The sequence below is a fragment of the Chamaea fasciata genome, unplaced genomic scaffold (genome assembly GCF_029207755.1).
Source record: "Chamaea fasciata isolate MVZ Bird 193981 ecotype frontalis unplaced genomic scaffold, bChaFas1.0.hap1 SCAF_5, whole genome shotgun sequence".
NCBI lineage: Eukaryota > Metazoa > Chordata > Aves > Passeriformes > Sylviidae > Chamaea > Chamaea fasciata.
In genome coordinates, this window is record NW_027094090.1 from 14,340,368 (window position 1) to 14,357,193 (window position 16,826).

General features: G+C 41.8%; 1 protein-coding gene across 1 annotated transcript in view; it reads right to left on the reverse strand.

Annotated features, from left to right (window-relative positions):
* The window catches only part of LAMB4 (laminin subunit beta 4), a 38,834-nt gene extending 29,154 nt beyond the window's left edge, over window positions 1–9,680 (reverse strand). Inside the window, exons 1-8 of the mRNA XM_066182906.1 lie at window positions 9,647–9,680; window positions 8,259–8,416; window positions 5,093–5,228; window positions 3,406–3,479; window positions 2,585–2,773; window positions 2,374–2,437; window positions 1,620–1,834; window positions 229–349 (exon numbers count right to left, since the gene is read on the reverse strand). Coding sequence (XP_066039003.1) covers window positions 229–349; window positions 1,620–1,834; window positions 2,374–2,437; window positions 2,585–2,773; window positions 3,406–3,479; window positions 5,093–5,228; window positions 8,259–8,416; window positions 9,647–9,680 — 991 coding nt within the window. The remainder of the gene's footprint in view (window positions 1–228; window positions 350–1,619; window positions 1,835–2,373; window positions 2,438–2,584; window positions 2,774–3,405; window positions 3,480–5,092; window positions 5,229–8,258; window positions 8,417–9,646) is intronic.
* Window positions 9,681–16,826: the final 7,146 nt, after the last annotated feature.

Consider the following 16,826-nt stretch of genomic DNA (forward strand, 5'->3'; position numbering starts at 1 on the left):
GCTTTTCCCTCTCATTATTTTTTTTTGTCTATTTGAAGAATAAGAACTTGAAACAGCTCTTCCTCTTGTAGGATAACACAGCACTTATGGATGCAGGAATCTGTTTTAATGGATGAAGTGTGAAAAAGTTTCCCTCCCAGCAACCTGGCCATGCCATTATGGATTGGACTAGGATCATGCCATGCCCACTCCTGGCTACTAAAAAGGAAAGTATCATGTTTGAGTTACGTTTGCAAGCATTATCTTGTGTTCCTTCAGCTGGCCTCCAGGGAGCATCATTGTAGAAATCTTTACATCTTTCACAAGACAAACCTTCAGTGTTATGGTGGCAGATACATCTCCCATGGACCTGTAATGTGGTGAGAACAGAGAGGAGATGAGGTGACAAGAGAGGAGAGGAGAGGAGAGGAGAGGAGAGGAGAGGAGAGGAGAGGAGAGGAGAGGAGAGGAGAGGAGAGGAGAGGAGAGGAGAGGAGAGGAGAGGAGAGGAGAGGAGAGGAGAGGAGAGGAGAGGAGAGGAGAGGAGAGGAGAGGAGAGGAGAGGAGAGGAGAGGAGAGGAGAGGAGAGGAGAGGAGAGGAGAGGAGAGGAGAGGAGAGGAGAGGAGAGGAGAGGAGAGGAGAGGAGAGGAGAGGAGAGGAGAGGAGAGGAGAGGAGAGGAGAGGAGAGGAGAGGAGAGGAGAGGAGAGGAGAGGAGAGGAGAGGAGAGGAGAGGAGAGGAGAGGAGAGGAGAGGAGAGGAGAGGAGAGGAGAGGAGAGGAGAGGAGAGGAGAGGAGAGGAGAGGAGAGGAGAGGAGAGGAGAGGAGAGGAGAGGAGAGGAGAGGAGAGGAGAGGAGAGGAGAGGAGAGGAGAGGAGAGGAGAGGAGAGGAGAGGAGAGAAATATCTGCTTAAGGTACATCAGAAAGATCAGGAAAATTTGAAGCTCTTTGGCTCCCTCAGCTGACATAATTTTCAATTACTTGAGTAAAAGATCTGGAGAATACCTGCAAACCAAATCGTTTTAAAGCCACTGAGCAACATTTAGAAAAAAATTACTTATAGAGTTATCAAAGGAGACTTCAGCATTTTAGATTCTCTCTCTTTCTTTCCTTACCTGTCTTCATATTAAGATACATTTTTCCAGGAGAAAAAACTCTCATTCCCAGAGGGAAAGAACCTGCAATCACATTCTTTTAATTTTTAATAATCCATTTTTCATGGGTCAGCTTTGCATTATCAACTATTCTTTGTGCCAATGTCTCCCATCCCACTGCAGAGCCCCCAGGCCCAGCTGGAGTGTGGAATGCACCCAACAAGTGGCCATTCAAGTCTGCACATGCCATAGGCTACTTACTGCATTACATTTGCGCCATTACAGCTCTGGAATTTTGCTGCTATTATCTACATGTCCTGTCCCAGTTGCTTTTCAAAGATCACAGTAGTGCCAACAAAGACAGCTTCTGTGCACTCTAACCCAGGGTTTTAAAGTAAGAGTCTGCATTGAAACATTTAACAACTAGCAGTTGTAAATGGTCAATCCAAAGATTATCAGAGATCTTCCTTCTGCTCCCTCCATCTCTTTCTTCTCACAAAACACCAATAGAGACTCCCCTTTTTGGAGACAGCAGTAAGGACCCACCATCCCAGACTGATGGAAAACATCTCCCCGTAAGTTCTGCATGGAATCACACTGGCTGGCATGGCCATTGCAGAAGCAACTGCCACGCACAACCATCTCATAGATGGCATAGTAGTACTTCTCAAGGGGATCACCATGCCTCCTTCCAAGCAGAGCATCTCCAAGGGTGTGGAGTTTAGTAAAATTGATCCTTAGGTTTGTCAATGTAATGAGACCTGGAAGGAAAGAAGAGAGATCAGGAGCCTGAGTTCAGTCTGAAATGAACAGTTTGAAATCCTCAACTTGAATCAGTCATCCAAGAACTTTCCCATAGTGAAGAAATAATGAAAATGATTCCACTGTTGGCCAAGATCAGTAATGCCTATAGTGGCAGTGGAGGGACCCACTCCTGGCACACAGCTGCATAAGTGTTAGCATCCTGCTTGGTATGGCTCTGCATTTTCCCAGCCAGTGTCTTCATGGGTTCATGTGTACCTCTGGGACTGCTCTCAGAAAGCAGTGTGGGTTGGGCCTGAATCCAGAGGGAAAGACAGTTTAGCTTCATGGATGTGCTCTGCAGAGCTTCGCTGTTTGCCCCCAGGGCTAGAGAACAAGACTGGCCCACTTCATTTATTAATGCAATCCCTCTCCAAGATCTTTAGGTACCTAATTTTCAACATCATTGACTTACACCAGCTGAGCTGTTAACCCTTTCAGTGTACAAAACAAAGAATTCCAGCAAAGTGTCTCTGGATAAAATATGTAGTGTCCATACCTTGGATATGTGGCACATATGGATTTTCTATCTCAAAGCTGGGATCCAAAGCTTTTAAAACAACCTGCAAAGCAAATCAATAAAGCTCTAGAGATGGAATGAGCAGCCACAAATGGTATCAAAGGACAGGCCTCTGCTTTGAGCAGACACAGACATGACTCTTCAAATCCAGATATGATTTGAACTCATACAAACAGACACTTGACAGTACCTCGCCTTCAGTGGAGGGCTCGATGTCTGAATATCTTGAATCACAAACAACATCTCCAACACTTTTTGCTGGGTCAGAGGAGATATTGGGAAAAGAAGCTGCACAATCATGTGCAAAATATCTAAACACTTTCCAGGTCTGACCAAAATCGGTAGAGCGCTCAACCAGCATTGCTGCAGGCCGAAATGTCTGCAAGAAACATTTCAAGAATTGCCTAAGCAGGCATTATATAAGACACCTCAGAGGTTGTTATATTGATAGTCTTCTTTGGAGGATGCTAAAACTTTTTATTTGAGAGCTTATAGGCTCATTACAGGTACTGTGATGGTTACAGGGTTCTCTGAAAAAGCTCGTTAGAACCTCTCTCTAGCAAAAGGGAACGGAAACATTTCATATAGATATGTGATTACTTTCTAAGTAACGAAATTTACCAAAACAATATAGGAATTTAGTACCAAAAAAAAAAATGCAGTCAAATGGATCATAATAGATACGCATGAGCTGAACTAAATTGAAAGCGCAACTGCAGTTCAGATATGTCCTACATTTTTAGAGTTTAATTTTGCAAAGTATTTTTTCAGTTTTAATTCTTGGATTTATAGAAAATAGGACCAGAAGGCACATACATAGGAAGCTGTTCAGTCTATCCTCCTCCCCTGAGGCAGGATCAACTATAATTTAACCATACTTGACAGGTGTTTATCTAACCTGTTCTTACAAACCTCTAAAGATGGAGCTTTCATTGCCTCTCTAAGCATTTTATTCCTGTGGTTAAATAATTAGTGTACAACATTACATAAAAGCTCTGGTAAAAGATGTACCTTAAAGGTCAGGATAAGATGGCTGAACTGGAATAAAGTTTCTAGGTCCAATCTAATGCTGACATGGTCAATGCCTGAAAAGAGAATGAAAATGAAGTGCACAGTGTGTACATTGAAGGGGTTGCTCAGACAGTTTTCCTATGGGGGATTTAAAGAAGCCTTTTCCAGCACAGCAGCTAGACCCTTTAGGCCATCCCCCATGCACAAACCCGTGCAGCTGGACTGCTCTCTCTGGGCAATACAGTGTGCTGCCTTCCTGGCACTCTCACCAGCAATGCTACATGTCATTGAAACTGCAGGAGATGGCTGAAGGTCCTGCTCAGATAATTCAGACTGTAAATTATGGTCATGGTAGGGTTCTGAGTTTGTGTATTTCTAGATCTGGTTAGGTTTATATTTTAAAATCCATTCAAATAATTGACTTGTTACTAAGAAAGAAAAAGAGAGCTAATAAAATGAGGTGTTTTCTTTACACTAAATAGAACTGTTAAATCCTTCTATACTTCCAAATGTGAAATTTTTCATGAGCAGAACTACTGCACCAGGCATCTTCCAAAACTGCAACAAATATGGAAAAATAACTCCAGAAGTCATACATTCTTTGTAGAGAGTTGCAGGAGCTCAGCTGATATCCCCATTGTTCACATCTGCATGCACCACCTCAGGAGTCCTGCTGACCAGGCTGGGCATTAGACCTCATCCCAGAAGAAAGATAGGGAAAACAAGGAAACCTCCTCTTACAGTTGGCCCACAGCTTTATTGGCAGTGGTGTCCAAAGCTGGTGACAGATCCTTGATAAACTCCATGAAAAAACAAGGCTTAAGAATTTTCAGTTGGATACTCAAAATAGAAGTAACATATTATCGTACTTTTTCTATGCCTTAATCTCCAAAGAGTCAAATGTTTTTCACATAATCACTGTATGACAAATAGGACAGAGTAAATGTTATTCCTCCTAGCATATCTTCCCAGAGAAGCTGTAAAGATACTGTCTTCATCAGTTCTGGGATCCCACACATCCTCAGCAAATTGCAGAGGACACCAAGCCTAGTGGTGCTGTTGACACATGTGAAGGATCAGTGGCCATCCAGAGGGACCTGGAAAAGCTCGCGATGTGGGCCCATGGGAGTCTGATGAGATTTGTCAAGCCCAAGTCCAAGGTGCTGCACCTGGGTTAAGACAACCCCCAGTATCAACACAGGCTGGGGGATGAACAGATGAAGAACAGCCCAGCAGAAAAGGAACATGGGAGTATCAGAACAGGGGAACTGATAGCCAGGCTTTATTTAATTTTTTCCTAAACTATTAGTGCTTTAATTATTTTTTTTTAAACAGGTATATGTGTTCTACACCCTATCTTCACACCCTACCCAAAGGAAAATTCTTTGAAAATTCACAGGGCAGACACCCTGTGGAAAATATATGGTTTTCACGTATAACCCAGCATTGCCACAGGTCCTCTGGTCAGCTCTTGGAGGTGCTGAGTTTAAAACTTGTCCATAGAAAAACAGACTTTCTGAAACTTATCTTGCTACACACAAATGGGTTAAAATCATTCAGTATTACCTAATCAAAGAACAGATGCGGGGTTTTTTCATCTCTTCCCGAAGGCAACTTTGTGAAAGCCAATTACATAAAGAAATCTCACAGTAACACTTTGCAGTAATATTTTCTCCAAGAAACTCACCATTTTCTGACTGCCACCACTTCTTTTTCCTTTCAGGTTCAAACGTTGTGATAACATTTTCCACCATATGACTGTTGTGCTGGGTATAAGGATTGTATGGGTATCTGGAATCACAGAGAAAGCATTTCTCTTCAGCCTAGAAAACAAAATGAGCAGAATAAAACTTAATTTGGATTCTTCACCAAAAATTAGGTGGTTACACATATATTTATGACTTTGCAAGGCTTGAATCTGTCTTGTTGTTTTGGATGCGTGTGCTTTCCTTTCATATGCAAACCCTAAAGAACCATCATATGCACAAAGCATGGACATAGTAAGTGTGGTCTTTCCCAGGTATTTTATAAAAATTACATTTTTTCAGTTGTAGAGAAGGGATCTCAGTAAGATCAGGTACAAGGTAAGTACTTGGTTTGGGATGACACCACCACCCTGACTGCTGTCAGTGTCTTTGGAAGCATAGGGGAAATTGGGAAAGTTTAAAACCAATGCAAAGAAGGAAAATCAGGATATCAGTAAGATACAAGGGTCTTGTTTGAAAATGTTACAAGCAGAAGATGAAGGTAGTAATGATTAACCAATATCTCAGTTCTGAATGAGAGACTTTGATAGTGAGGGCAAGGATTTCGTGTTTAAGGTGATAAGGTGGGGATTGGGCAGGAGACCAAGAAGAGGTGACAAGGTTAACACGCTGGGCTGGGAGATGACCTCTGCTCAGCCATGTGGAGAGCCTGAGCAGCCATCACAGCCAGCAGGGTCCCAGGAGGTGCTCAGCAGGGTGGGCAGGGGTGGACACACTGCACAGGCTGACTGCAGGAGATTTGGGCAGAGCCTGAGTGTGAGGATGTGGGAGTAAGCCACAGCAGAAGGTGATGCCCAGGCAGTGTGCCTGTCTGGTGGGGACAGTGGCAGGAAGAAGAGGAGCTCACACAGCACCCCAGAAGGAGCTGAAGGAGGAGGTATGAGTTCAGTGCCCATGGCTGGGAGGCTGGAAATGACCCAGGAGATGGGTGGAGAGGCACCCCACTTGGCACACTCCAGATCCACAGAGAAGAATTGGGAATGGTTTTCAGATTTTTGCAGTATGAAATCACCTAGGAATTATTTGCATTTAAATAAACGAAGAGATAGAAATTTACAGGTATGGTATAATTCATGTATTTTAAACCTAGTAAATATGTATTGTATTCAGTCATTCTATGACTACACTTGACAAGTGTATGAATGCACATTTTAGAAAATGAGACAGAAATAAAAAAAAAAAATACTCTGTCATCTCATTTCACAAAGCTCCAGTAAGGAGAGCTCAGATTGTTGAAGCAGTTGGAAGGACTGTGCACACTCACACTCTGGTTTATATAAACATACAATATGACAGTGGGGCAACTTATGTTTACGGTTGCTCCATAAAAATCTGCTCCAAAGGACAAGCATGTGCATGTCCATGTCTGGCAGACCCCATTTGCCTGTGAATTGTGCAGCTTTATACTCTCCTCAACACTGAGTGCTCTGTCTTTTCCTTTCAAAGCATGTGTAAGTAGTAAATCCAATTACTGAGCTAAAACCCACTTAACTTATATTTTAAAAACAACAAGACATATGAAAGACTAAAAATTATTTGTGGTGCGTCTTTCCAAACACAAAGCAGCTGAATTCTCTTTTTTTCCCCCATCTGAATCCCAGCTAAATCCTGGCTCTTGGTAGCTTGCCACATCGACTAATACCCACTTTCATGAGTAAGGTTTGCTTTTATGAAACCTGACACAGGTCATCAGGAGGGGAACTGGGAGAGGAAGAACTTTGGTTTACAAGATGCAAGATGCAAAACTTCCTGGTCTGTCTCCAGCAAAGCGTTCAAAATGTGTTGGTGAGAAAGCAAATTGAAAGTGAGGTGGGACTCTGATGCACTGTTGATGACAACGCATTTTAGGCAAGCTGATGGAACAGAACACATTGCCAGAGTGTCTCTCTCTCTCAAGCTCTGCAAAGCAGCAGAGTTTGTAGTTTTCACCTCCTTCAGGAGACAGCCACCAGGGGTCAAGATATGTTGAAGCAGCATTAAGTCACAGGGATTATTGCAGAACAGCTGCTCCTTTTCATGAGCCTGTATTTACACAATTCAAAAGATAAGTACGGGCAAATGAAAATATTAATTTTTTATTGCTCTTTGATCTCCTCCTAAAAAGCAAGAATAAAAGGCAATCATCCAGCTTTAGGGCCAGAAAGATGATTCAGGCTATTACAGCAAAGGAAAGAGATATTTACATTTTGCAGAAAACTGTGGATACAATATGCAACTTGGAGCAGTGCTTGGTTCCATGTCCATACTTTACTCTGAAAATGTGTCACAGCATTAAGCTAGAAGGTCATAAATTGTAATTATTTTCAATTGATTATAAGTTAAGCTGTGTTTTAACTTCCTCATCAGCTAGGCTGTCATTTAGTGAAAATATTTCTATTTGCGACAATTTATTAGCTCAGTGGGGCCAAGTCCTCCGGGATGTAGAACAGGGGAATCCTTATTTCTGCACACCTTCCATATACCCAGTGGTACAACCTCATCACTGCAGCCAGGGAGTGAGAGGCATCCCTCTGGTCAAACACATTTTGTATCTGCTGACCCACGCACACAGCCAAAGCCTGGACCACAGCATAAGGTCTTCCCTTTTCAGAGGCTGCTTTCTGCTTTCAGCAACACTGGCCTCACTTCAGATGAGAAGAGAGGAGAGTATGGTGTGAGTCTCTTAACAGGCTTCCCCAGGTCTCAGCACCACAGGGACATGTCCTCCAGAGAAGGTCCTGCAGCCTGTGGGACCCCACTCCCCCTGCACTCACACACACAGACTGGTGGGCTTCACCTCTGGGGCCTGAGTGGGAAGAAACTTGGGGAGCAAAGCTCCTTCAGAAATCCCTGTGCTCAATCCCTGTGCATCTCAGGGATGTTTCTCCCCCTTGAGAAGAACACATCACTCTGGAGGCTGTTTGCTGCCAAACCCTCCATATGTGCTGCAGTGAGGCACAGCCTTCCACCAGACCTAGTGTCACACTGTCTGATAATTATTCAGATAAATCCCACAGGAACATCCTAGTCTGGGAAAATTCCCTATATAGATGAGAATACAGTTAGTAAGAACAGTTCAGTTTATTAAACAAGAAAGAGTAAACCAACCTCTAGGTAGCCTATAATGCAGTATTTCTGAGGGCTGTTCATGCCACAGGTTGACGAGGCTGTCAGTTGCTTGCTGCGGCCCTGGAGAAGGTCCCCAAGGGCTGGGTGGCAGGACCCAGCATCACAGTCATGCTGTGCATGCTGGGGTCTTATCAGCACTGAGCATGAAAGAAGATCAAAGAAAGATTATATTGTTTTATATAGCCAGCAGAATTCTCCAGACAAAATCAGTTAAATCCCAACACAAGCAGAAAACTCAATATCTTTGCCTGTACCCATTCTGTCCTTAGTTATACATTTTTTAAAGAACTCCAGTGATGAACACACCTGCTGCAAAATAATAATTTTAAAAAAATAGCTAGCATGTTTCAAATCTATGCTAAAACTTAAATTTTTGGCACATTATTTTTCAGTAAAAATGCCAAATCTGCCGTGAACAATAATTTATTATGCTTCCCGCCGTGACATACTCATTGCCAGCAATCCTACAAAAGAACAGTGAGCATTTCAATTGGCTCTGTGAATAGAGACAGATTTGAATTAATTCCACTTATTTCTGTTGATTTCCAAGTTATAATGGTGTAAATGAGACCAGAATTGAGACCAGGATTGATATCAGGGGGCCCTCAGATTTTCTTTTAATTTGCAATGAATCCCTAGTCCAGTGTCAGAACCCCCTCAGACCCCATGAGGTGGTCATTAATATATAAACAGGGTAATTCTGAATTCTCTGAATAATTGCAGGACTTTTTGTTTGTTTTGCCTGAAACAACTTTGAGTATCTTCCCATTATACTAAGACTTCCCTTACAGGGATTTTCCTTTTAAACAAGTTCTGTCCTGAAACTCTGAAAAGGAATGGGTACCTTGGAGGCTATATCCATTCAGCTTTACTTGGCTCAACTTGTTAGAGAAGGTGCAGTTAAAAAAAAACCTACAACTGTTACTTGAAGATCCCACAGAACACTAGAAATACAACTGCGACAGTAAAAATACAGCATTTTATAGCCAGATTTCAGTCTATGGCTCAGGCTATAATTCAGATGAGTGTCACTTGACTCTTTAGGTGTAAAGCAGTGCCTATGTGTAGTTAGCCTGCTCTTTTTAGTGACACAAATCTATGTTCATTGTTCATTAGCAGATGTTGATTGCCCCTTTCAGGACCTGAATCAGACTCAATTACAACATGTATGTTTTCTTTGTACTTAACTGTTTCATATCACTTGTAGGTCCCTCACTGGCAGGAGAGTGGGGAATAAGGATTCACTCTCACATGTTTCTCAACAGCATTTTCTTAAGAGAAATGCTTTAACAAAATCTTGGAGAGGTATGTAAATCACATGATAATATTTCAAAATTGGCCTCAGTAACTGTAGCATCTGTACTTACTGAGGTGTATCAGGATGGCCAGCCCCAGCCTCATGCCTCCCCATCAAACTCTGACTGGTACTGCTGCAAGAGAAAACGGGTCCATCACTTGGTGCTCTCTCTCACCAGGGCATACAGATGTACCCAGAACCAGCCTTTGGTAAAGTGACAGAGACATAATAAAAATATAAAGACTAAAAGGAAACCCTGGCTTTGATTTAGCTGTAGAAAAAAAAGATCTCATGATGGAAATTTTGGCACTGAAACTGGGATGAAAGCAGAGGAGCACTTCACAAAGGCTTTCAGAGAAGACCATGAAAACATATTCACACTTAGTGTAAAATATAACCAGAATGCTATCAGCTAAAATACTGTTGTATTCAAATAAAATCAACTTAATTCTAAGTGGATTCAGCAGGGCTGTTTGCAGAGATCTAGCTCCTTCTCTGGAGGTTCTTGTTTGTTTTCATTAACTTAAAACATAGTCAGAGGTCCTAATGAAGATGCCACTGAGAAATGCCTGATGTCAGGTGCTATGAATTTTGTCAGAGACATAAGTGCATCTTGAGCTGTAGTGAAGAAAACCAGGTAATGTCAGCATCAATGCAAAAAACTTCTACAGAGGAACCTCAGCATGAGTCCAAGAGAGGTTGATTGTGGCACTGTGGCATCCTTCCTTTTCCTATCTACCTGGAGGAAAATGAGACTTCCCAACACAAAAATTTGTTGGTAAAAAAAAAGGCAGCCATGGGTATAAATGACAATCCAGCATCCTGCCACCAAGTAGAACTCCCAGACTAAACCTGCTCCCATCTTTCCATCTTTCACCTCTTTCTCCACCTGTAGGAACCAGTGAGGCTGGTGTGCCCTGAAACAGTTCCAGCAGCTGGGGCACCCCTGTATGAGCATGCCCCAAGCACCACTTTCCAGCTGTATTCTTGTTCCTCACCTTCACACAGCCTCACTGTACTGAGTGAGCTTAAATGAAATACACCCCCAGAGTACTGGGAACATAAACAAAAGCACTTCGGATGTTACAGGCTCCCTGTAGGCTTGGTGCACACAGCTCTGTTACAACACAACACAACGGCTGTACCTAGATGAGTACTTCAGCAACCACAGGAAGGGGAAGCTAGCAAGGGTCACCAGGCTTTCAGGCTGCTGCAGCTACTCTCACCTGCTACAACACAGAGAGCCTGGCATGTGACAGGGAGATGATGCTGGTGAGCATCCATGCAGTTGTGCCTGGCTCCTTGGCTACAGAGAGACCTTGCCATAGATCCACTGTCCGAAGTAAAATTCAGCAAATATTTTCCTCCTGTGTTGGACTTTGAATTTTATACTCTGTCAGAATAATGCACAGACTCAGAGATGATTTAAGCTGCAGCCTCTGCGACAGCACTGTAGTGAAATAGAGCTGCCCGTGGTGAGCGATCTTGGCAGGTACACATCCAATTCCTTCCTGAACACTATGACATCTAATACCAGTGATACTCTCTAAACCTGACTCCCTTTAACAGAGAAACAAGGACCAGAAAAAGCCCAACATACTTTGTTTCCATGCTTAACAAGAAAATTAAATACTGAAGAGGTCTTACCTGGGTTCCAGGCAGCCAAGTGTCGCAGCTGGGAATGAACAGAGCTGAGTGAGGGAAGCAAGCAAAGGCATACCTGTGCACTTCAGCTGGAGAAGACAGCACGTCCCCCGAGGCACCAAGGTGTAGGTGAGAATGAGACCCAGCCTGCAACCTGTCAAAAGCTTGATTTGTGAACTCCTTCTGCTTCTGGCATCAGCAAATATATTCATTGAAAGACGATTGTGACAGGTTAAGTTCATGGCAGAAAAAGTTCATGCAACTGAAAACAGAAGGCTGGGATTCTTAAAGTGCTGGCAAACAACACCCTGTCTGTTGTTTAATTAAACATCTGTTCAGTTGGTCCGGTTTGAAACCAAACATCAAAGTCTTTCTAGCTAGTTAACATCAGAAGTCTAGTGGCTCTGGATTATCTGAGCATGGGCTAAAAAGGATAACTCCTCACAGCAGGAGTGTGAATAGTCTGGAGGGCTGTTTGGGGTTCTAAGGTGACTGTAAACATGCCTGCCAGACAGCTGTGATTGCACTTGTGTGGATATATTGACCCAAACCTGAAATAGTTCAAACTCTGGATCATCAGTGTGAGCACCAGGTTTTTCTCAATTTAAAACTGAAGACAACAAGGCACCTTGAGACATGACTTTGCATTTCAGCACAAGGTTTGCCTGTGACTGTCCCCAGCAGCAAGCACAGAGTAAGGATTATGTGTGGGGTACAGTACAGTCACAGGCAACATAGTAATGGAGCAACTCTGAAATGGTGTTCAACAGCTCATGTGCAGAACTGGCCACTGTTTTCTGGTGTCTTTGTTGAAGCCTGTGGCACTGTGATTCCAGTTTTCACAATGGCAGGTTGCATTGATACACAGTTTTGGAGGTGACATTTGTTAACAATTCAAAAACTGATTTGTTATCAGTTCTTCTCTGACTGTAAGGCTTAACTCATGATAGTCTGTCAAGTATCATCACACATACTTAAACAGAAGGTTTTCTATATAAGCAAAATATGTTTTATAAATTAATCACTGCCTTTTCTTCTGGTTGTTCCTACTCTTTCAGAAAAAAAAAAGAAAGGTGTGTTCTTTAATCCTATTGCAATGCTCAGTACTAAGTGTCCTTTGCCATTATTATGATTGTTAACTCTAGCAGAAATAATTCTTACACTTAATTTTTTTGAAAATATTTTCCTCAAATGCAGGTGGAAATTACTTGTGAGAGACCTTTTTTTCAGGCCTATTAGATCTGCATTTGGTTTGCACTCATGCATGATTAATTACTGTACAGATGGTTTCTACTTAGTGGGTTGTGGTATCAGGAAAAAGACTAAATGATATATTAAGATATTAATTTTACTTTTTATGTGCAAGCAGTATGTCAAATGTGGCCTGAAAGAGACACAACTGAAGGAAGTATTATTACTATGATGCTACTAAATTATAAAATGGCTGACATTTTGTTAGCATATTTCATGGAGAATCCAGAGTTTGTTACAGAGAAGTTATGTGAGAAGTAAATATCAAGGAAGATTTATTAGCAGAATATAGCCAGTCTTGTGTTTTGATTTATGTAGGACCCCAAGCAAGAAGGAGGTTTTAAACTGCTTGAGGCAGGGATTAATAAACTTCTTTCTTGCTGCTTTAATCTCTGCACTGGTAAAGGATCTGGATTTATAATGCATCACTCGTCCCATGCTGGCTGGAGGGTAGATAGCACTGGTGTGTGATTTTTCAAGTCATCACAGGTCTGAGGGTTGTCATTTGCTTAGGCCCAAGGCATATCCTCAGTGCACACAAAGGATGGGAATTGCTAGCACTGCAGCATAGGCTCTTCACAGACACCAACCAGCAGTGAGGGAGGAGTAGAGCCACCACTTCAAATTTTCAGTAAGAAAATTATTTCAGCCTAGGATTATTCTTGCTGTGTGAAAGGTAAGTGTTTAATCTAAACAAATCACTTGGACTTCCTTCATGTCAATGGAGGAAGACAGGGAACCCTACAGAGTTTGTCCCACCACCTTCTTTAGACACCTTAAAGGGATAAATCTCTTTTTGGAGGTATCTGCTGCTTTCCTTTGGTTATAGGCAGCCCAGCTCCTTAGTTTAGGACAGATGCCTGTATTTTAAGCAATTACAATGTACTGAGGTGAATCCAATGCATGGCCAAAATCTTAAACAAAATGTAATAGTCTGAAAATCAAAATGACCTTCCTACATTCTCTTTCCCCTCTTCTGTTTCTGCCCTCATTTCTTCAAGACTATCTTATGCCTAAAGTAAAATTTCTCAATGGCAAATTTTTTTTTTTGTGGTTTTACATTTTGGGAGAATGTAGCACTGAATAATAAAACCAGAATGAATTGTAAGTTTACAATCACGTAAGAGAAGGTTTTTTTATTTTTTCATAGATCTGATCAGGAGAGAGCTAAAAACAGCAGAGAGATACGCTACAGAACTCAAACATGACAGGAGAGAAAAACTACCCTACCCCTCAGCCTCCTTGCCCCATATCCCATTGGCTGGCTGCTCCTCCATATTGTGCACCCTGAAGGAAACAGCTACCTTCAAACTTGTATTTAATAAATGTTTTAAAGAGCTTTTTCACAATTTAAAAGGATGTCAAGACTACTTGTAATTTATGAGAAGTTTCTTCTTTTTCTTACAGTCACAGCACCCCACAGTGCCCTTCACCTTTAGTGTGCAAGTTTGATTCTTCCACCCCAAACAAGAAATGGAGCTTCAACTCGAAGATTATTTCCCTGGCAGGCACAGTGTTGATAGCAGTAATCAACACTAAAGACTGTCCTGGTTTCAGCCAGAACAGGTTAATTTTTTGCAGTAGCTGGGAGGGGACATGGCCAGGACCCTGATACTGTTCAATACCAGCTCAAATCGCAGCCAGGGGCAGGAAGTGGGGACTCTCCTTCCTTCAGTGGAAGAAAAACGTGGCAGGGGGAATCCCTTCAGCATCGTTTATTTTTCAAGGGGTCCATGGTGAGCATTTTTGCAGGTGAATCACTCCCTCTTTTGTACACCTCTGTTGTTAATATTGTTGCTCTTACTGTTGTTTTTCTTATCTCATTGCTGTTTCCAGTAAATTGTTCTTATCTCAACCTGTGAGCCTTGCCTTTTGTGCCTCCAATTGGAGGGGTGGGGAGGGGGAAGTAGCAGAGTGGTTTTAGCAGAAGTACTAAACTGGAGGATAACATTCCTGAAGCACAACAAAGAAAAAGACAGTGTATTTTATTTAAAAATACCAGCGTGATTTTAAAAGTGCTAGTCAAGCTATATCTATTCAAGATACAATGTTTCATGTTATTTCCTAAGGTCCTGACATTTCCCTGCCTGCTGTAGGACTGGGAGGATGAGAAATCTGTCACATACCTTGTTGCAGTCTCATGTTAATTTTCTCAGTGAGTTCATGCAGTACAACTGGACAAGACTCTTTCTAGGAACCTTCTTGTTATAAATGAAACGAGCCAATTTCCAAAATCAAAGATTTATTTAACAAATTTGAAAAGCAATTTTGGAAAACACCACGATAAACTCGGACAACACTGATCGAATGCTGGGTGGACAATCCAGGAGCAGCAAAGGGTGCGTCTCTGGAGAACTGCCCACAAATTCAGGGTCTCAGGGGAGGTGTTTTATACCATTTTTCTACCCTGAGGCATAAACAAGACGGTAACAAAGAACCCGAAGAACATGACATCATGTATGGAACACAATCATTGAAATGTCTGGTATCCCGCAAGTGGTATCTGAAAGAGTTTACTGAGAAATTGAAAAGACGTCTGAATGAAAAGTCTCTGAATCCTCTGTTGGAAGGTTCCTGCCGCCCAGATGGATATCGGATCTCCTGATGAACTGTGAAGATGTGGTCAGCCCATGATTAAAGGGCCGTTTCCTGGTTATCTCTCCGGCAGATGTCGAGGTAACACCTTTGGACTAAGAAAAGACTGTGGAATGTAAAGAGACGCCCTGGAATTGTTTCCAGGAATCCAGGGTTTTTACATCCCACTGCAAAGTTTAATACACACAATTTTTGATACACGAATTTAATACAGTATATCTATTATATTCTCATATCTATAAACAAGGGCTTGAAAAATTTAATTTTTCATTGTTTTGCTGGCCTATTAATCAGAAATAGTTATTCTCCCTAAATTTAAGAGGAAAAAAAATGGATTATTGCACATGAAAGCATAGCAGAGAGAACTAGAAAGAAAAAAGAAAAGGAATGTGCTACTGCAACCTTAAACATGAAGCTTCTTCACCAGAAAGCGTTTTGCACCACAGTATCTGTTAATAGGGCATAACAGTGTTCTTATTCTACTAATGGTCTCTGTACTGCTGAAAAGGCTAAGAAAAGAATGTCCTATTTTTATTTGTTCAAATTTGTGGCCATGTCCTCTTTTATGTCCCTTTAATTAGACTTTCCATACATGTCAGCCTAAATTGTCCTAAGTATTTTTCTCTAGGTTTAAGTAAATTCCTCTGCAAAGGTTGAATTGATGTTGTTTAGAAATTATCTTGGGCTTAGAAAATCTCTCTGGCCCCTAACAAACCCCTGGCCCACTGGCTTAGAAACATTTTCTTACCAATGCAGAAATCTTTCCTACTAGTGTGATAGATATCCTGAAATTAATTCGTGTTTATTGTGAAATGCTGTGTAAATCCATTTTAAGTTTAAAGAATAAAAAACATTCCTGGAAGGGACTACCTATGCCAGGAATCCGGGAGTTGCCCATTCTCGGAAGAGAGATAGACGGCACTGACATGAGATAAGGCCAATCAAGATAAGCCCTGTGATCAGCAGCAACGACCTGGTGATCATCACCTGATATCTCTCTTATCAAACCTCATCAGGACTGTGCATCTGAATACCGGTTTCCAGTAAAACTGAACAATAGTCCATTCCTCCCCAGAAAAAGGCTGTACACCAGACCAGCGACACAAAAAGGGACTAAATGAATATGCAACAGACCCAAAGAAACAAAGATGGATGAAGTAATCTATTGCACAAGCCCAAAAACTGTATAAAAGTAGACCCTGCGCAAACACAAATCGTGAACCAGGGGGGATTCTGTGCCATAGGGGCAGGATCTGTGGTTCACCCAGGGCTGATTCCTGGGATCAGAACTGTATTTTGCTTGTGGCTTTATAGGTTTTTGTTTTGTTTGGTTTTGTTTTAAATTCGTAAATTAATACTTATTATTTTATTTTATGAAATTGGCTGATCATTTATAACACTAGGGTCTGTTAGGGAAGTCAGATGTATGTTTGGGGGGTTTTACTGGCAGGGGGTGGGGGGGGGCGAGTGAATAAACAAAATTTAGATGCTAAAATACCACAACTTAAAAATGAATCAAAGGAAAAAGAGTCAGTTCCACAAGCTCCCCCCCAAAAAAGCCCTAAGAAATTGAGATCATCAGGTGGAGAACCTGACAGACAGAAGTGTTACAAATGATCAATAGCCAATCCAATGTCAAAGAATTTATTTAACAATTTCCAAAATCAATTTAAAAACCAGCCACAATAAAATTGGACAACATTGATCGAATGCTGGGTGGACAGAGGAGCAGCAACAACAGTGCTGTCCAACCTTGCCCA